The sequence below is a fragment of the Orbicella franksi genome, chromosome 8 (assembly GCF_964199315.1).
Source record: "Orbicella franksi chromosome 8, jaOrbFran1.1, whole genome shotgun sequence".
Lineage (NCBI taxonomy): Eukaryota > Metazoa > Cnidaria > Anthozoa > Scleractinia > Merulinidae > Orbicella > Orbicella franksi.
Window position 1 is genome coordinate 6,089,646 of NC_138152.1, and position 21,261 is coordinate 6,110,906.

Here is a 21,261-nt window from a genome sequence, read left to right on the forward strand (position 1 = left end):
ACCCACAGTCCGAGCTTGTAAATCCTCTTTGGTCACTACATACAGATATTTCTGTGTTGTTCTCCTGTTAACATTAAAATGAAATGTGTTTACAATTACTGCGAACAAAGTTGTGTTTTTTATGCGTCAATTCCGGTTCCGTCAATCTGCAACCAATCTGCAACCAATCGATACCAATTTATTTAGCGATTGGTATTGATAATCGATACCAATCGATAACCACACGAATCTTCGTCATCGATCGGTCATCGATTATCAATATCAATGGATTAATTGATATCGATTGGTATCGATTGATATCGATTGTCATCGATTGGATACCCCGGGGAACATCGGACCGACTTCCGTTCGACTTCCAGTTACCGAAGACCGACTAGTTCCGAACACAGTCTGAAAATTGGACACTCTACTTACTTACACACATGATAACATAGAGGCTAGTGTTGCCTAGCAACGGTAGCCACAAAAAGTCAATTCTCCTCACTGTGTACGTGGTTATCTTGGTTCTAAGTAAGAGAATCTGGTGTTACATCAACGCCAATGTTTTAAAATACCAGAAAGTCAAGTTACCCTGACAAGCGTTTTAGGTCTTTCAGAACGTGAGCCGCTTCACGTACAGAGAAAATTCAGTATTCTTGGGAATAAAAGAAATTTTGAATAAAAAGAAAGGTATTAATTCAACACTTGAATAGAGGCGAATTTCCGCGTACTATACTGGTTGATTCAGGTTTTTATCTACCTTACTCATGAAACTTTCGCGACATGTTTATTTCGCAATTTTGGGGTGTGCATATTTCGCGAAACTAAAACTTCCGCGATTTTGCGAAAATGTTGTATTTTGAATCACTTTAACTTCGCGTTTTCGAGTAACACACAATTTACTTCCTTGGCAATGTTACTTAATTAACATGTCCTTGAATTTAGTAAACCGACTTTATCAAAGGTACAATATCGTCAAAAGTAACAAAAACGCAACGGCTCGACTATATGTCAACACTAACATAATGTTAACAGCGTAATTTTTGGGTCATGTCATGTTTAATTTCGCGATTTTTTTTTTTTAAATCGCGAAATTCACGAAATTAACGTGTCGCGAAAATTTCATTTATTGAGGTAGTTTTACTCTGCCACTCGTTCTGATCTGCTTATTGCAAAATCTGCAGTGAAGAGAACGGAAATAATATGGAGATTAAGCATGACGTTACGCCAAACGGTAAACGGCAAAAATGAAACGTTTGCCGTCTGCCTTCAGCTTCCTGCACAGTAGAGTGGAACTATTTGCATTTGCGGTGAAAAGTAGGAGACATTTTCTATTTTTGTGTGATTTAGTTAAGGATTAGAAGAAAAGAACACAAATTCAGAGGTAATCTTTGCCGTTTGCAAACAGAATCTCATGAGTCATCGACTAAATTCACCAGTTATAAATTAAAGGTACAGTTCGTCTCTGATCAGCAAAATGTTGGTATATCTCAGATCTCAACCATCAGTTAAAAGCCCGTCAACAGCTAACAGCGGCTTAAATTTTGACCAATTCTCAGCTTTAAGTTAAACTTTATCCAGACCCTCTGTTAATAAATGATAGAGTTCTTACCTTCTTGTGTGTCTGCCAGCTCAAATCGGCATCACCTGATCACTGCTTTTTCCCTTCTGTTCATAAGCACCAGAAGATGTGAAACTGCACGACTTTTAGCATCCAAGCAAAAGGAAAGTACAAATACTGAGCAAACTGTGCACTGCTGACTCACACTACAAAGAATGACGTCGACCCCTGTATATTTTTGGCAGTTATTTTCCGTGAAGTCATGCGATCTTTATTGTTCATACATGATTAAGGGACAATAAAGCTTATGACTGACAAGTCAAAACAACCGCAGGACTGATTAGTCATACCTTTTCACACTGCTGGCAAAAAAAATATTAAAACATTCGTTCTTGCTTAACATACTGGTGCAGACAACGCTTTAGGTTTGCGTTTGGTTCCTTTTTCAACCCCTTCTACCTTATCCGAGTTTACGCCTAAAGGTTATTTATATGGCAGTGCTTCGCAAGGACTGGAAACTTCCAATTTCACGAATATGATTGGGTAAAATCAGTTTTGTCCGCGGTCTAGATTTTCCCATCTGTAGACAGACATCTAAATCGCTCTACCTTATACTTTTCGCCGTGAGAAAGTTGCAAACAAAAATACAAAATCATTTGACTTGTTTCTGCCAAAAATACTAAATAGAGGAGCCCAAACGACAAAGAGAAAAAAGGTGAATAAAAGAAGCAACCTTTGGTAAATGTAAGTTTGACTCAGGTAATCAGAGGTCATCAAAAGACCAGCTGAATACGAATAGATAAGGTTATTGCAAGTCCAAACGTAAAGTAAATTCAAGACTAAGAGTGACTTAAACGCCTGTGAGATTTTGTTGGCAAATAAAAAAAGGTTGAAAAATTGAATGCATACCTGTCAGTGAGTTCAACTCCTTCTGACCAAATTTTTCATTATAATTTAGAAGCAAAATGGCAGCGACTACGAACCGGCTACATTAACAACCTTCAGCGAATCGGAGTTTTCTTGTTTGGTCATACAATAAAACATATTATTATATGGCTGTGTCTCACAAAGACTGGGAACTACCGAATTCACGAATTTGATTGGCTGAAATCGATATTGACCGCGGTCTAGATTTTCCCATCTAGACCGGCATCTAGCTAGACCGGTTTCATTTTGCGTTGAAAAAGTAGCAAACTAAAATACAAAAATGTACACCATTTCTTTTATTTTCTTCTCATGGAAGTGCCAAAAGGCTTGATGACAGAAAAAAAGTAAAGAGGACGAGCAAATTTCGGCAGGTTTAAGTTAAGCTCATCGCCGTTCGCAAGCAAACTGTCAGCAAACCAGTTACATTAAACGAATTAAAGTTTTCTTCTTTGCCATGTAATAAACATCTTATTAACCGAGCTAAGTCGGTCTGTATGGGAGAATCTTGTCCTCGGCCGTGTGTACAGACCTCACTGCGTTCGGTCTGTACTCACGACCTCGGTCAAGATTCTCCCATACAAACCTGCAGCTCGGTTAATAACAGCTAATTATTAACCGAGCTTGGTCAGTATTGGCCGCAGTCAAGATTCCTCTCCCCCACCTCAACTCCCACCCCCCACCCCCCAGCCCCCGGAGCAGGACCGATCTGATCACATGTGACGAGGTGTTTTAAAGTCTTATTTATTATTGCTGCGGTGCGAGCGTAGCGAGCGAGCAGCAACATAATCAGGATTTAAGAAGAATATATAGAAGGGGGTACGAATTCTCGAATTCATCACTTTTTACCAGAATGCATTGCAGTTAACCAGACTACACTGCGCCACTTTTACTGGAGTGCATTGCGCCACGAACAACACGAGGATGTCATACTCTTCGAGCCGTCGTCCTTTTTCGCGTGGATTCCACTGAGAAAATTTGCTCTGATTTACCTGTAAAGCGATGTGAAGGAGATCGTGCTTGACTTTCACAACTCTTGCTATGCAGTATGTGAAAGTTTGTAAATCTGGAAGATTAATTGTGACATCTTAATCTTGGTATGTCATTTCTTAGCAGTCTCGCCTCCTTCGCCGAATTCTTAAATGAAGAGAAATCGTCGTTACTAAAGCCTGTAGAATAATTAAAACAAACGAAAATCGTGGAACACGCTGATTTCATAAATGCTGCAATCTATTCCTTTTCATCGAAACATGAATTTAAGCTAAAGCTTGAGCATTTTCACACATCGCGGTGGACACCTTCTCGACACAGTCTGTGTGTTCTTCTGTCGAGTTCTAGAGATATTTAATGCGTGCCAGTACAGAATTTATAAGTTAGATTTCTGCTCCTACAATTTCCGCATCTTTCGATTTTCGCGATCTGGTAGAGGGGAGGCTGATGTGTATCGTTTTATGTCCAAACATACTTCAGATCACAATGCGCTTTTTTGTCTCGATCCTTTGTCACACCTCGCCATCGATGCGTCATCATGCATGAAGTTGATGCATACAACGACAGATTTTAAGTGACACCACGATTTGACACTACTTTGAGAAATAACAGTTAATGTAAGTCTTGGAACGCGCAGATAAATGAATCACGGCGTTAAATATGTCACTATCAACAGAATGTACCGCAGCATTACTATCTTTTAGATACCCTAGTTTATAGGTATGTTACAAGGTGATAGTTTTAGACAGAAGTACTAAGAAGATATTAATGTAAAAAAAAACTTCTAGTTCAGTTAATTTCACGCTGTAATGACTGTCATGGTCAACGCGGAGCTTCAACATCCGGAGGGCATAGTCTGATGTCAAATTTTAATGGCGTATTATACAAAAACACTTCATGTAAGGAAACAATAGGACAATCAACACTCTATCAAGCGATCAATACTTTAAACAAGGTTCAATGCCAAACTTATAACTTAACAGTATAATATACGTAACATGGTGTAAAAGTACTGCGCAATATAATTTGTCCTCTACTCTTCTTCGGTATATACAGCGCTGTATTTCTATGAATGACAGTTCACAACAAAATATCTCATTCCGTCATTTTGTGGTCGTTACGTTCAATTTCATAGTCGACCGTAGTTGTTACGTTCCGGGTGGCCGCTTAATACAGGTAAAAATAACAAAGAAAGACAAACATAGGACTGCTACAGGGTGACCGCGGCCGCTTAATAGAGGTGGCCTTCTAATACAGGTAACAAATGCAGCTAGCGTTTGTATAAGGGAAAGATCGGGAGTTTGAAAACTGGCCGCTTAATACAAAGGCTGGTTTCCACTTACGCATAAGCATAAGCATAAACCTATATACGCAGATGCAGTAAGATGTTGATAATTAGCGCCTTTTGTTAGGGAAATTTCCAACAAAGGCCGTTAATTATCAACATGTTACTGGGTTTGCGTATATCGGCTTATGTTCATGCTTATGCGCTTGTGAAAACCAGCCTTAATAGAGAGTGGCCGCTTAATACAGGGCTATTATATGCAGGTTTGACTGTATTGTTTTATTTTTGACTTTTTTTCGCGATCCGGTAAAAGAAGCTTCCACTCACGCTCATCACATTTAGCAAAAATTTACTCCAAGATAATTCTTAAGTTAAAGAAGAAGACTAGGGTAGTAAAAAAGAAAAAGCTAATAACAACTCTAGTTTCCCTACCCTAGTTTGCATTTTAGGTCCATTACGACAAAGCTTGTATAATCCAAGGCTTGAGACTCGTTATTTCTGTTTCTCTCCTCTGCCATCACAAAAACGTTTGCTATACACGTGGCTTTGTATCTTTGACGAAATACATCACACACGTAAACATGGTAAGACCGTGTTTGACTTCATTTCCAATCACAGAGAACTGAGAGTCGCTCGATGCGTCGAAAGTGCGAATTGAAAATACGAGCCAATCAGACTGACAGGAAAGCCGTTGTACACTCGACGGTATTGCATCCAAACGGTTCTCAACGTGCGTATCGCGCATGTCGCATAAATAGTGCTGGCCACCGCTGGCCTCCGTATTATGATACCAAATCATGCAATGCTTTCTCGTGGTATACCTGGGCTCGTGTAAATATCGAGAAAATACAAATAACACGTGGGATATTACATCAGGTATACCTACCACTACAAAGCGTGTCATGTTCTAGTATATACATGTGCACAACTATAAATGAAGCTTGTACGAAGGCTAGCTTTTAGAAACACCTCGGTCCTCAACAGGCTTTATCTTTTAAACAAGAGGGAGTTTTAGCAATGACGACGGCGACGCTGAGGACGACGCCTTGTGAAAAAGGTATTCATATTTTACCTTCGAATGTCGCAACTGTGTAGATCTGTTACGCCTATCGGTCTGAAAACCTGCTCAGACTGCTCATGCTAAATATGCGTCAACAGCGTTCAATTCTAAATGGGAATACGAAAAATTAGCCATTGCTGTACACGTTCTCCAAAATACATACAACTTGATCATTTCACGTTGTTGCTTTGCAGAGGACGGTAAAGAAATGCACAAATATTCAAAATGCACGTGCAGAACCATTGTTTTGTTAAATGAACCTTTTGTTTTGTGACGTTCTCGTTACCGTCACCAGGCGAAAACCTGGGGGGCATGTTTTTGCGAATTCTCTTAGATATATATGCTACGAATGCGTTCAGTTCCATATAGAAATATGAAAAATTAGCCGTTGTGGTTCACGTTCTCCAGACAACGCAGAAATTGGTCATTTTACGCTGCTGTTATGCAGAGGCCGGCAAAGAAATGTACCATCATCAAACCTTTTCTTTGGTGACGTTTTCGGGTCCGTTGCCGTCGTGTTTTGCGTAGAGTCCCTAGTCTCTCGGTAACGGCCAGTACAGGCAATCAACGACTGACGAACGGTGTATGGAAAACCTTAATTGTTATTGTAAAAGGTCACCAAACTTGATCCCTACCGCGCGTCGTTAATTGGTATCTGTATCTATTTAGTTTCTGTTCCGGATTGATGTAGTTTAATCGTGTAATTTGTGTGCTACAAAAAGCTTTTTTTTTTGCAAAAAAATGTTGCACCCCTGAAAAAAACAGAAGTTATATTACACCCCTACCTCCCCATAACAGCCACCTCTCGCATACTTCGTTCTGTCCCCAAGGTGGCCGTTGTGGAGAGGTTCCACTGTAACCAGTCAAAACGAAAATTGACTGGTGGCTTCTCGTGACGGCGAGTAACGGTCTGTTTGACGTGACAACATAAAAACTATCACGCTCTAAGAGATTCAGTCCTTGACGGTGAATTATCAATTATAAATCTCGCTCGAAAAACTTTCACATGAAAACTGATTTTGCGCAAACTAAATAAACCGAAACCGTTACAAAGCGTTTAAAATTTAGGATCGAAACTAACAGTAATCACAACACTGCACTTTGTTGGGTTGTCAGTGTTATAAAAGATCTATTTTTCGTATTCTTCATTGTTATTGGTTTATTTGAGAGTGAGAATAATTGCTATCCTTTGTTCTCAAGTCACGTTCTGATTGGTTTACTCTTTTCCAAGTGGTCCGGTTTGAGAAGTCGCACTGTAAGTTAGGTCTCAAATACAGTTAAAGAGTGCAATGGCTTTTATTTCAATTTATTTTAGCGTTATTTCACTGCTTGCAGTCTTGTAAATGGAACAGATCACTTTAAGTTTAATTGACTGCTAACACAAACCTTCTGGTATCCCCCAATTCCTTTATGGAATTCCGTCCAAAATTTTAATTCAAACAATTTGGTTTCATTAAAATCCACAAATTCTCGTTAGCGTAAGGAATTTAACATGATTTCTTCGCAAGAAGATAGGAAACCGGCGTTGCCCCACGACAGAAAGCGTTTACATCCATTGGTGTGTAAAAAGAATTCACTCTATTTTTTTGACGCTGACCCTTTCTTTGATGTAGGCTTGATAATAAAAATGGGAAAATAGCCAGACCATGGTCAATTCGTACCAGATTCCGTAAGCACACCACCCATGGTGGAGGTACCCTACGGTCAAGTGACACAGTCCGACCATGAACTGAATTAGTTGAAGTTGGGTTAGCTGTTTCTTCCAAGCGGGTCTCTTTCCGGGCTGCAGGGCACATATGCCATAGTAGTAATACAGAAACACGTGAATAATTCCGTTCATGCCAAGTGTGACAGAGACCGCTGGCCACCGTCCGTACGTGTAGGCGTATTCACTCACCATCAGAATGCTGGGGTGATGATACACCTGCAAGTTAATTTAACATCAAAATTAATCTCAGAGAACTCAACAATTCTGGAGTAAATTTTCACGATGTGCCGTCTGTGGACAAAAGGAAAAAGTGTTCATTGAAGTGTAATGTGTCCTACTAGTCCGGAGCTAGGCTCCGGTTCTAGTAGCATGAAGTGGACGGCGAGTAGTCCCTCTTTCGCTCAGTCCGTCGTGCGTGACGCGAAAAACAGGCTCATGAAAAAAACTGGTCGGGCAAAATCCTGGGAGCAAGAAGCACACTTCTCGCACCCAGGATCCCACGCGATCATTTTTCCCTCGCGGTTTTATTTACGGTCTCGCTCGACGAACTAAGCGATCGAAAGAGAGACTACACTTTGTCTAGAATGAAGTAGCTAGAAGTATTTCTACTCCACCCTGGATGAGATGCTAGTCCACCGCAAGGATACCTTCTAGCGATTAATTCGGCGGTACCTGTGCATCTAAACTCTGATCTGAAGAGAAGCATTGGGATGCAAAGTGTTTTGCCCAAGAACACAACGTAGTGACCGAGTAACCGAGCCTGGCCATGGCCCGAACCTTGACAACTAGATCCGGAGACCAGCTTGTGAACCACTAAGCCACCCAGCCTCCGCACCAGTGGCTAAGCCAGCAGCAAATTCCTCTAAGTGGAGTGCGAGTGCATTTCTTTTGAAGCGTTTTTGAAGAATACCTTAATTATGAGTATAATTTGCTCTACATTTCTTTTATTCTCATAGCCTGCCTGCTTAACTGATGGTCAGTCGGATGGTCAGTTAGTCAGTCGGTCTGTCGTTTGCCGGATTGGTAGTTCTGCCGCTCGGTCGCTTGGTCTGTCGGTCTGAACGTCGTCGGATTGGTAGTCCGGTCGTTCAGTCAGTCGCTCTGTCGGTCAGTCCGTCTGTCAGGCAGTCACGTAGTCAGCCTTGACAGCATATTATTGACTACTCTGTACTTGAACTGAGCATTTTCAGGACACTTACATGAAGAAAAGATATTTGGCGCTGCCGGTGTCTGAGAATCATGAAGACTGTGTCCAGAAGCTCGACATACTTCGTCATGTAATACACCCAGATAGCATGAGTTATAAGCGGATCTTCTTTACGACTAAAAAGCGAGTGAGGCCAGTTCCTAGCAAGTCCAAAGACGACAAAGGCTACGGAATACAAACTGACCAGGCTACATGCAAAGTTGTACACCACAAGAACCTGTGCAAAAGAAGAAAAAATTTTAAAACTTATTAAAACTCGTAAAATTGCGCGTGCGCAATTCCAGACATGCGGACACCTTTTCTCGCAACGACTAAAGCGAGTTGCACTGGGGTCGACATTGGCGGACACCGTCCTCGTCCCCAGATGTCCGCGCTCCTTTTGGTCAGCATCAAGAATCGCGAATCTTGATTCCCAAAGAGCGCGGCCTCTGAGAACGAAGATGGGTGGACACAAACAAAGTATGACGACGGTTGTCGACGCGACGAGAACTTCCTGGTCCCAGTTGCTCAAAGCGAAGATATAACGCTATCCACAGAGATAGCTGTCCAGTCCTTCAAGTCTCCCTTCCCCGAGCGTTGTATGTAGGGGTTGATGGAGCGGGGAAGCCCGAAGAGGGGTACTAACTTATTTGACCGTTATAGCGACATTTTTTTTGGGGGCCTCGCCGTCCTGATCAGGGTATACAATTTTACTTCCTTCTGTCCTAACAGGGTCGCTTGCTTCTGTCCTAAACAGTCCTCCTGTCCTAAACAGGGTATGGTTGTTTGTTTAACCCTCGGCGCACCCCTTACCTATACCCAGACATGGGTCAAGTAGTCCCCCCAGGAGGGGAAGTGAGAGTGCAGGGACTGGGATATTGAGATAGGGATATTGTCAACATTACCCAAGATCAAAACCATTATTTGCATGATTGCTTTTTACCTTGCGAAATTCAAGAGCGCGAACATTACGGATCCAAAGTGGCGAAAGTGCTACAATTCCAAGGTACAATACAACCACGGGTGTCGATTGGAGCCGTAAGATACCACTGACAAAGTACGCCACAAATTCTGGAACGAAAAGAAAAACAAACTTAATAATTAATTAGAGACTCGCTACGGCTGGTGGACTTGTCCTGGTAGCGTCATAAGCCGACAAAGTTTATACGTCTTGAATAATGCATGTTGTTGATCCCAGCAGCTGTTTCTACAAGAGCAAGGACTTCGAATTACCCAGGCAAAGGTTATGACGCGAAACGAATCTGTTTTTGTGCATTCATGAATATATTTTTATACACAGTATAAATAATGATGTCTCGATAAAAGATCGGAACGCCGGCTTGCAAGCGCTTAGCTTCTTTCCGCCTGGATGTCCGATACAGGAAATAAAAAGCCTTTCTAGTACTTAATCACAAGTAACCACTAATTACATTAAGTTGTGTGATTCTACATTTCTACCCGAAAAATAGAAGCAAGATAATCATTTGAATGGACCCTCGAAGTTGAATATTCCAGACGAAAAATCGCTGTGAATTTCACCTCGAAGCCAGACCATGTACACTACACTGCGCCAGAGTGAAATGAAGGGTTTGCTTACTTACCGGCTAAGGTCATACCCATCCTAGAAGCTCTATTCTTCAGCTAATGGAACTTGCCCGGGTGAGCGAAGAATATTCCCGCTCGCTCGATTCACTCAAAAGGTGGTGTGATCACGCTTCGCTCAACCGTGTCAAAGTATTATAATTGCAAATCTTTTTGTCGCTGTTCCCTTGTGGATAGCGCATGTACTCTGATTCGCATGTGACCAAGGTGAAAGTGTGAATTGGAACGATGAACTATTTTTCAGGGTTCAAAGTCAACCTCTCGTCTCTTAAACTATATTGAGCAATATATCTGTGAGATGGGTTAAATTCAAAATTAAAATTTGCGTGCAAGAGACGCGAATGGGTGAAAATGACAGACGAGAATGTCAGGGGGCACTCATGACGATAATAGAGTGTTTGCACATGATGTCACGGTATCCATATTGGGATTGGTGTCTAATAACAATAAAACGGCGGTCATGTTGGGTCGGTGTCCGAAACAAATCCTATGGGAGTTGAACCTCCAATAAATCTGCATGGCCACATGACAGTGAGCTCCCTTGCGTGATATTTCTTGCGTGACATATCGAGCCCAGTCTCCAACTATGCACTTTGCATTAACCTGTGAAGATTTATACTACAAACGGAACTAAAAGGCAGCAGGCCACTGAACTCTATCTCTGTTTGCGATGGAGTCGCGGGCAGGTATGTTACCGTTGACATAGCACCTTCTGCATGTAGATGTACAACACGTGTGTACAACACGTGTAAAAAAAAAAATCGTTTTTAGCAGCTTAATTTTCGCGGATTTCTCTCTGGGTTTCGTGAGCGAGTCGTGAACACCGATCTGCTTTTATACTTAGTTTTTGTATGGGAAAGTTCCCAATGATTCTTTAAAAGGATAAAGGCCAGTTAATGAAGATTTTGAATTAATTTATAATTTGTAGTTCTTAAAACCTGCCGTTGATGGCATTCTCCATTCACTCAAACTTTCGAGGTTTGATCGCGATATCGGCCCGCCCGCCATCTAAACGGTTGCAAACCTTCAGGGGTGGGGATGGGATGGGTTGGGGGTGAGGTGGGTTATTCAAATGAAAAATGAAAAAATAGTAAATAATAATAATAATAATAATAATAATAATAATAATAATAATAATAATAATAATAATAAAATGCATAAAAGCAAAGAAAAACAGTCTATCAAATAAAAAACACCTTACCAAATATAGATATGAAGTTACCAAGTTATATTAACTGCATACAAGCCAAGTGGCCCATCACGCCAGAGCTTATCCCGGGTGCTGTGGCATGAAGTGACTAGGAGTATTTCCAGTTGCTAGTCCACCGCAGGACTACCCCCAGCATTAAATTCACCAGTACCCATTTATAAATTATACCTGGGTGGAGAGAGGCACTGTGAGAGGTAAGTGTTTTGCCCAAGAACACAACACAATGTCCCCGGCCAGGGCTCGAACACGAACTGCTCGACCTGGAGACGAGCACACTAACCATGAGGCCACGGCACCTCCCATTATCAAAATGTTCTTCAAATAAATTTGGCTCTGAGACTTTACCTGTAGGTTTATTCCTGAAGAGGTCCCCTGATTTATTATGCAAATAAATATTTCAGTCATGATTAATACAAGCCAATGAACCACTAAGCAATTACACTGATTATATCACTCTTCTTTCTTGCCAGAAAAGTACTTGACGTTTTTAAAAGCTGTCTTAGGACTGCAGGCATTTCCTGTGGTTGTCGTTTATTTGGTTCTTATTACAACATCTTCACTGTGGAAAAAATGTACTTCTCCACTTGGATTGCAGAAGGTAAAGACAATATTGTGTTTAAACAGGGGACCACACCCTCTGATAAATTGCATGGTAGATTTTTAGTTTCTACATTTGTAACTCACAGGAAACATTTTGTAATTTCAGGTTCTTGTGGGGTACAACTTTCTGTGTAGTGCTCTCAGCTTGTATTCTTTGGCTGCTATTATCAAGTCATTTTATCATGGAGGTTTACTGTACATGTTTGCCATGGTACCAGACCCTGATGTTAAACACGCATTCTTTATATACTGGATCACCAAACACCTGGAATTACTGGATACAGTGTTCATGATTCTCAGACATCGGCAGAGACAAATCACATTTTTACACGTAAGTTTAGACTTTGGACTTAAGGCAGAGGACACCTACACTGTAGGGACTCCCATCAATGTGACCTCTTAAAGGACCTTAGTCAGCCTCCGGCATTGTTTATGCCATCAAAAGTACTGATATTTCATCGTGAAGTGAAATTTATTGTTTTACTGTAAGTTGTTTCACAGTGATTTCCTTTGTTACAACATGCTCCCAATCAAATGCATCATAGCCAAACTCTCACATGCACAGGAAAACAAAGGCGACTAGGACCCTTTGAGAGTTGACATTCATGGTTTGGTATTTCAAAGAGGCTGCACCCACAAAACATGATTCCCATACTTTGAGGAGTTCCTCATAGAATTTCCAATGATCACCTGACCAATTTCATACAGGAAACCCCCTGGGGTGAGTATATGTTTCAACCATTTGATATTGTCACAAGAGAGCTGAAGTAGCCATGTGTTGAAAATTAAATCGTGCTACAAAATGTTGGACCATTCAATCAACTTTTGAGTTATTATACAGATCTAAAAACTAAGGATGAAAGGATTTTTATCTCTTTTTAGTTCATCGGTTTTGCATTTGTGTTATATTAGCAATTGTAAATCTTACTTGTAAAGGTTTGTGGTTCAAGAAAATATCCATACCTACCCCAAGGAGGATTATTGGAGATTTCAAGGGGGAGGGGCATGTCAAAGGCCAAAATATGTAAAGAAAGTGCCAGTGAAAACTAGAATTTCCAGAGTGGTTTGAAGGGTGGGGCGGTGGGGAGGGGGGGGGGGGGACTCAAACCAAAACCCCCTCTGAGTCTGTGCAAGGGGTATGGATATTTTCTGGAAAGTTTAGTATTACTGGTGCTCTGTCCCTCATGTTTTTACTAAAAAAGAATTGTCCCAAGCCTATAATGGTTTACTAAATATGATATTGTTATCATTTCCTTCTTATAGGTTTGTCCCATTTGTTTTATTATTCATTTTTTTTTTCAGGTGTACCATCATGCAAGTATCTTGTTACTGAGTGACTATGCCTATCATGTTTCTCCGTGGCCAGCAATTGGAGTCATGTTGGGCATGAATTCATTTGTACACGTCTTTCTCTACCTTTACTATGGCCAATCAGCCCTTAATCCCTCCCAGAGGCCGCAATGGAAGCAACAAATGACGCAGCTTCAAATGTTCCAGTTTGTCATTGGTATTATTCACTCTTCTGTAGGTTATTTGCATCATGGTTTCTGTGTTTATAGCATATTCTATGGCTTTAGCATGCTTGGTTTGTTCGGCAACTTCTATTACCATGCTTTTCTAAAAGTTAGGCCTGACAAAAAAACTGAATGAGACAATTTTCTTGCTAGTGTTATATTTGATTGCTTTGTAAATTCAAAACTTGTGAGTTAAGAGTTAAATGGACAATAGCCCGAAGAAAATGTGCGCACTAATTGGTTTCTTTAAAAAAAAAAAGTTTCTATCAAACAATTAGAATATGAGCTTGAGATTTCTATCGTGTGATAGTTGACGAGGGTGCAGTCCGAGTCAACTATGATGTATAGAAATCGATAGAGAACTTTATCTAAATACTCAGACTTCAGACACTTCCAAAACGCAAAGCGGCCGTCATTCTGTTAACAAGTGCACACTGCTACGCTACTCACTATCTATCACAGAATAGATAGTGAGTAGCGTAGCCAATCAATGAGCGGCTTTCGTGATAGAACACTTGTAGATTTATACTAAAACTCGATAGAAACACAGAAAAGTTGTTGTAGGCACATTGTTTTCTTTGGGCTCTTCTTTAAAAGACAGAAAACATTTTCTTTGTGCTTATATCAAGCTATAGAAACAGTTGTGAAAGTTTGGGAGAACTCAAAAGAGCTGTGAAAACACTCTCCTATCAGCTTGTGTTCCCACAGCTTTTCTTGTTCTCCCAAACTTCCACTTGTGTTTCTATAGCTCCATAGAAACATGGTACATGTTCTCTATTACTTAATTATCTAATCCATATATTATACCACATGGATAATATTTTTACTGTGTGACTGGTGGTTTATTTGTTTCTCTTATGACTGATTTTGCTTGCAACACAAGAACATTCAACAAATAATTCTAGGTTCACTCTTGTCTAAATTATTCACATTTATTTTGTGTGTTTGTTTCACCTGATTTTGTTTTAATTCAAGGAAATCATGAAGATTGTTGTGTTAAGGTTTTTGAATGGTGCAAATTGCATGGCAAATAAATCGTTAAATTTAACAAAGAGATTCTATTTTGTCATGCATCTGTTCAGTAATTGATCACAGATGATGCAAAATGTGTTAAGAAGAAAAAAGTGGAAGGTGATAGCCAAGTGTGTCACTGAATGATGTTCCTACCACCTTTTTACATCTTCTATGATCTATTTACTGAACAGATGCATAGCAATCTTTTTGTTTTATATAATAACCAAACAAAAAACTGTTAATGATGTCATCTATATATCCATCCTCCAACTGATCATACTTGTAACAACTCATCGCTGTCAATGCAAGTTAGAATAATTTGACATATTATAATATTATAATAATAATACTGTTTATACCGGTAGCTGTTACAAATTTTACACTGTTATAATGATTCTTATATACTGACAAGAATAATTTATTTAATAATAAAGTGTATTATCGTTTGTCACACGATGTAGTCACTTGAGATGTAGATCGCGACGTTTTGACTGCTTACTGCTAGTCTTCTTCAGGCGATAAGATCGACTGATTGCACGGTATCATTTATATCACAAAGGTCGGCTGTGATTGGTGCATTTCGATCCTCCTATTGTTCCATTGTTCCAACGAGTAGCTGTTCCCTCAGTGGTCCACTGTTGTACCGTTCTCCTGTTGTTGTGTTTTTTGATCGATCAAAAAACACAACAGGAGAACAGTGTTTTTTGATCTGCTGTTGTACCGTTCTCCTGTTGTGTTTTTGATCGATCAAAAAACACAACAACAGGAGAACGGTACAACAGCGGACCACTGAGGGAACAGCTACTCATTGGAACAATGGAACAATAGGAGGATCGAAATGCACCAATTACAGCCGACCTTTGTGATATAAATGATACCGTGTAATCAGTCAACCTCATCGCCTGACGAAGACTAGCAGTAAGCAGTCCAAACATCGCGATCTACATCTAAAGTGATTACATCATGTGACAAACGATAATACACTTTATTATTGCATCTACCATGATGAATAACAACAACCTTTTCCTTGACAATAATTTATTTAATTAATTAATTACTTTATCACACAATACTTATAATACAACAATATTTAACACTGTATACCATTGCACTTTTATACCTCATACAATGTACATCAACAACGTAACTAAAAACAAATTTTACTTGTTATCATCTTCTACCCTAAAATGTAACAAATATTATAAAAGTATTTAATAATAATGTTCTGTAATTTTCTGTTACATCAATTTTGTACAGCCATTCTTATCTGGGTTAATTTCAACCCACTTCTCATGAATAAATAAAGATGTTTGTGACTTATGGATGGTTTGCCTGTGTATCCACTCCAGATTTACTCAACGACAGTTCTAATGTGGCAACAGTTGCCTCTTGTCCCATCTTTTCTGTCCAAAGCAGTAAAATCTGATAAACTTGTTCTCGTGAACGATGTGGGTACTTCTTCTTCACATCTCGTATTTCCTGCTTGGTAAAACCAAGTTCACGGGCCAATGGAATCCAGTCTTTTTCACCAATTCTACTGGCAATGTCCACTAGAAACTCATTTGAGATGGCTGACTGATTTTCTGACCTTGCCCTAGCAATAATAAATAACGATCATATTTGAACATTAGTCAGACTGGGAGAAATTTCAAGAAATTAAGCCTGCTACTTTAAACTTCTGTCAGCAAACTCAAGGAAAAGTTGGTAAACACACGTCTTTACTAAGATGAAAATTATGCGCTGAACACGAAAAAATTGTTCAGCAGGCCTGATTTTGAATTTTTAACTGTGAAATTACAGCTTAAAATAACTGACCCAAATACTGGGCATGAAAATGAGGCAAAATTGTTTTCCTTTTTTCAAAGTTAGTTTTGAATCTAAATATTTCTCTTAATCAGCTTACTATAAATATTTCACTAGTAAAAAGCAGAAATTGATAGTGGGTGCTTAATTTAGATATGTTATATCAGAAGTCTTTCCTCTCCGGAGGTCATTTGTGCAGACTACAACTGCGAGGATACATGCATGTATGTCCACTTCAAGAAATAGCTATTTTTTTTTATCATTATTGTAATTAAAAGCTTTTAACAAATGGATTTCATTTCTTGACACTCTAACATTGTTGTTTACTGGTTGAAGAACCTAAAAGCTACATGTACTACTGCACAATAAAATGAAAGCGGCAAATTTTATACAGCTGAACCTCTGATTTGAATCATTTTCTTGTTATAGCTGGGAGTAATAATTTCATAGGTAAGAGAATAGATTACATTAGTTTCTGACTGTTGAAAGACAGTCAGTTAAACCAGTTTTCAGTTTGTTTTTAATATTTAATATTTAGATAGGAAGCCACAGCAGCCTTAGCTGGTTTTCACAGGTCGAATTGGAATTTGCAGATGTTGATTTTTGTGGAGGGAGGAAAATGGGAAAACCTGGAGAAAACCCTCGGAGCAAGGCGAGAACCAACAACAAACTCAACCCACATATGGCAGTGGGACAGAATCAAACCCAGGCCACATTGGTGGGAGGCGAGTGCTCTCACCACTGTCCCATCCGTTCTCCCCTACACTCATACATTACATTTCCAGGGATTTCATTTACATTTTCAACTGGAAGGCAATTGGTTTCTAAAAGTCATGCAAAACATTATGAACTTAACTCTTTTATGAGAAAACTTTCCTGCAGATGGTCAAACAAGGAAGGCAAAATCCACCTCACAGCCACTCAATAGGCCTTTCCTGCATTCCACTACAGAGTGTTTGAACAATAGTACCACAGCGAGGTTGGGGTGGACATTCTCATACATTTTCTGTATTTTTGTCCACCCTGACCTTGACTCGGAGCGATTGTTTATTGGAATGTGGAAAAGGTCTATTTGTCTGGCTCCCAGTCCTTAACAAAACCCCTGCATATCTCGGGTTTATTTCTCACCTGCTGTGCGGCGTCTGTGTGCCCATCTCTGCTGGTAAAATGGTAAACTTGGTGAGTTTGGTGATTTCATCTTCTGGAAGTTGTAAAACCCAATTAACCCACTGGTCAACATCAATGTATCCTAAGCAAAGAAATAAAGATATTAGGAACAGAATAACAAATAACAAATGACTGTATGGGAGGCTCTCCAAATGGTAGACTTAGTAAACCTCTTGCAGGAAATGCACCAAAATTGTATAAGATTATAGTGAACAAAGTAAATATCCAAGCCAAAGATCTTATCAATTTGGCTTGGATATTTGTTCTTTACTGGTATTAACACGTATTTTAGTAACAGCTAACCTTGGTCCTTGTCATCAATTGTTTTCACTAACAACTCTGCTTTGGACTTGGCAGTTTCCTGTAAGAAACAAAATGCAAATTATGACAGAAGCTTATCTGCTATTAATTCAGTAAAAGCTCCTCATGATTGGTGTTATAAGTGGCATCAATAAACCTTTATTTGCATGTACAGTAATCTGTGCATGCACAGTAATCGATCAAATCTGTACAAGATGTAAAATGATCTGATATTTCACCTATTATAAATGTTCTGTTTTAATCTGGGGGAAATGCAGTGCCTTTGTTATTAATTATATTAAACACAATAACTAAGGTAATGAGTACTTACTTCATCAAGACTGCTATCAAGCTTTGTGATGATTTGCTGTAAGGCAGGGACATCCAAAGGCTGTGATTTGTTGAGCAGCTTAAAAATACCTAGAAGCAAATTAAAAACATCATGAATTCATTTAATAACTATTATTAAAATAATCACTGGAATGCCCATGTTCAGTCAAGGGGGCCCCAGAATGAACATTCTGGCCGCCAAGCATTGGTGATAAAGCTGCAATGAAATGATCCCTTGTCAGATGAATGATACAGTGTACCTCACCTGCCAGCTTCTGGTCCAGTGGTGCAGTTTTCCACCACATCAATACACCAACGAATGAATGGAAAGTCACATTTCCATTCTCATCTCTTGGAAAAGTCCTCCAAATCTAATTCAGTTCAATCAAGAAATAATCAAAATGATGCCACGAATAATTCAAACAGTTAAACTTTCCGATGTCAGTGCATGGTGTGATTCTTGTCTTACTATTATCTCTCACACGAGAAATCCACCAACTGTAGCTACTGCAACACTAACTTGTGAAACTAGTTATATAACACTTGCATTAGGTATAATGTAGTGCTTATCCTCATGCTTGATCTTTGGACATCATCAAAGATCTACAAAAGATCTTAAAAGATAAGGATTTTTCTAGGATTTGTAAATGATATTTGGAAGATCCTAAAAGTCCTTCACTATGACAAGGATCTAAAAAAGATCCTGGAAGAACAAAAATCAAAGCAAATGTCTTTGCAAAAACCCTTCAAAATCCTCTAGTACATGTATTTGATTAAGATTTTACTAGGATCATAAAACATTTCTAAGGATCAAGCAGGATCCACGACAGGAGTATCATGTAAAAGCCTTGAAGATCTTTTGGTAAATGCATGATAATTGAAGATCCTACGTTTGACGCGGAGCAAAAATTTCATGGTAAAATGCACTGTACATGCTGAAAGTGCTTTAGCTTTGCTATTGAAAGTTAAACCTTTCAGCAAGGAAATATTTATTTAAATAAGGGTTCAAGAAAATTACAACAATAAATAAATAACCTGTCTCACAAAAGGATCTGTTGAGTAAGGATGTTGCTGGAATGTCTCACTTGGCAGAGTTTGATCATCATTGAGTCCAAGCTGCTGGAATCTGGACCAGAGTCGCTCCACTTCTGCTACTGGAACTAGAAACAAATTGTCATATGATGACCAATTTGTGTTTCTATGTATTTGTCTTGTATCACAGTTTGCAAATCTTGAAAAGGTTAGCCTAGTACATTTTTCAAGTTCATTGTTTGTAATCTACTTTAGTCTTCTTTTCCATCCTTAACCATCCTTGTTCTTTCATGGATTTATTATTATCTCTTTGGTGTTCTTCTATCTTAGTTAAGTTTTATTTTCAGGCTTCCTTCAGTTTAAAGTAATTTTGCATGTGGCCAAAATAACTTAAATAACTATTATTGTGAATGAATCCTTTTAAATGTCTCAGTCTCTAACCTGGTGTTATGGTCAAATTTGTGTGACTGCATGCTTCCTTCGAAGCACACGAATTGATAATCATACAGACTTTTGAAAAATTTTTTGACCAAAGAATTCTGTTACACAAGAGAAAATTAATAGTGTCCCTGTTTACATAACCTGATGGAAAGCTTAAAGCCTAACAATTTTAAAGTTTATAAGTAAACCCGAGTAGCAGATGGGGGATTGAAATATTTAATTCTATAACTCCAACACTTTCTTAAGTGTTTGCACCAATTCAGCTATGTTAGTTAATCGTCTGTACCTTTTCCAATCTCACTCCGTAAGCAAGACGTCATCACCAGATCAAGACGTTGTTTCTTAGATCCAGCATTGTCAATCTTTTCTTCTTCAACAGGACTCGCAATTGGAGCAGGAGGAGGTATAGAGATTTTTGAATCTCTCTTTGAAAAAAGGGAAAGTTTTCGGAAAATGCTCATGTTGAATTGAGCCAGAAAGCGGAGGTTGATGAATTCTGGTACGCACAACTTGACTACGGTGAACTAAAATTACGCTCACAAATGCAATTGAATTATACATACCAACATATTCCTCAGGGGCCGTTGGCTGTATTCTTTCAAACAAAGGCTTTAACACCTCTTCCAGATAGTCCACTGTGGGCTGCAGTTCATCTGCGCTGCCCTCCTCGTCTGTCGCATTTTCAGCTTGCCCCAGTGGCTCTGCTGGCTGCTTGTTTCTCTTCCTAAGAAACTTGAGCATTTGGTATACGTATTTTAAGAACACCAGAAAGTCATCTTTGATATTGTACTAAGAGCAGTGGTGTTCCATCATCCATAGCTCATTTATTTTCTCGCAAATTTTAAATACCCCAGGGATTCGCGCTCCGCCGCCATCTTTCATTTTTTTGTTATGTTTCCCGTGCAATGCATTGTGGGACGCTGTGGTTACCGCTGATCAGAAGATGCGACTGCGATTGCAATTTGGTCAGCAAAATCAACGAGAGTAACGAGGTGCGAGCTTTGTCCAACTAAAGCTAACTTACTAGAATTCCGTGAGAAATGCTTAAATCCACACTGCAAAATTTACTCCTTCGAGATTTAATATTCATTTTCCTTCTATGCGGGACTGCGGACCGCGGTGGCAACAATACAAATGTAATCAACACTGCCAAATTTACTCCATGAAGATTTAATATTCATATTCTTTCAGTGCGGCACTGCGGACCGCGGTGGCAGTCCGATTTAGTGCCAGGCCTTTTCAACTTCTTATTCAAGTCTACCGGACTGCGGACTGCGGTGGCAGTGCGATTTAATCTTAGACCTTTTCATTATTCAAAAACTATGGGACTGCGGACCACGGTGGCACAGTACCTTTTACTGCCTCCCCTTGACAACTTGTATTCAAAAACTACGGCAGTCACTTTTAATGTTAAGTTGCGTTGCGTTGCGTTGCGTTGCGTTGCGTTGCGTTGCGTTGCGTTGCGTTGCGTTACGTTACGTTACGTTACTGCTAAAGTTAAGAGTAAAATTCATAGACGTTGACTTCGGGACCGCGGTGCCGAGGTTAAGACTAA

General features: G+C 39.5%; 3 protein-coding genes across 3 annotated transcripts; 1 reads left to right on the forward strand and 2 right to left on the reverse strand.

The window, feature by feature from the left end:
• Positions 1 to 5,954: 5,954 nt before the first annotated feature.
• On the reverse strand, positions 5,955 to 10,605 carry LOC145495634 (very long chain fatty acid elongase 5-like). Its single transcript, XM_081475258.1, has 4 exons — positions 10,295 to 10,605; positions 9,637 to 9,764; positions 8,707 to 8,931; positions 5,955 to 7,723 (listed from the first exon to the last, which is right to left on the reverse strand). Exons 1-4 carry the CDS (start codon positions 10,311 to 10,313, stop codon positions 7,373 to 7,375), a joined length of 723 nt encoding a protein of 240 aa, XP_081331384.1. The 5' UTR covers positions 10,314 to 10,605; the 3' UTR covers positions 5,955 to 7,372.
• A 67-nt stretch (positions 10,606 to 10,672) lies between these two features.
• LOC145494429 (very long chain fatty acid elongase 5-like) lies at positions 10,673 to 15,833 on the forward strand. The gene is made up of 4 exons (XM_081473902.1): positions 10,673 to 10,981; positions 11,976 to 12,103; positions 12,212 to 12,436; positions 13,408 to 15,833. The coding sequence occupies exons 1-4, from the start codon at positions 10,966 to 10,968 to the stop codon at positions 13,753 to 13,755; spliced, it is 717 nt and encodes a 238-aa protein (XP_081330028.1). The 5' UTR covers positions 10,673 to 10,965; the 3' UTR covers positions 13,756 to 15,833.
• LOC145494426 (uncharacterized) lies at positions 14,960 to 21,218 on the reverse strand. Its single transcript, XM_081473899.1, has 7 exons — positions 20,270 to 21,218; positions 19,269 to 19,393; positions 18,499 to 18,604; positions 18,235 to 18,323; positions 17,907 to 17,964; positions 17,565 to 17,685; positions 14,960 to 16,227 (listed from the first exon to the last, which is right to left on the reverse strand). Exons 1-7 carry the CDS (start codon positions 20,445 to 20,447, stop codon positions 15,951 to 15,953), a joined length of 954 nt encoding a protein of 317 aa, XP_081330025.1. The 5' UTR covers positions 20,448 to 21,218; the 3' UTR covers positions 14,960 to 15,950.
• Positions 21,219 to 21,261: the final 43 nt, after the last annotated feature.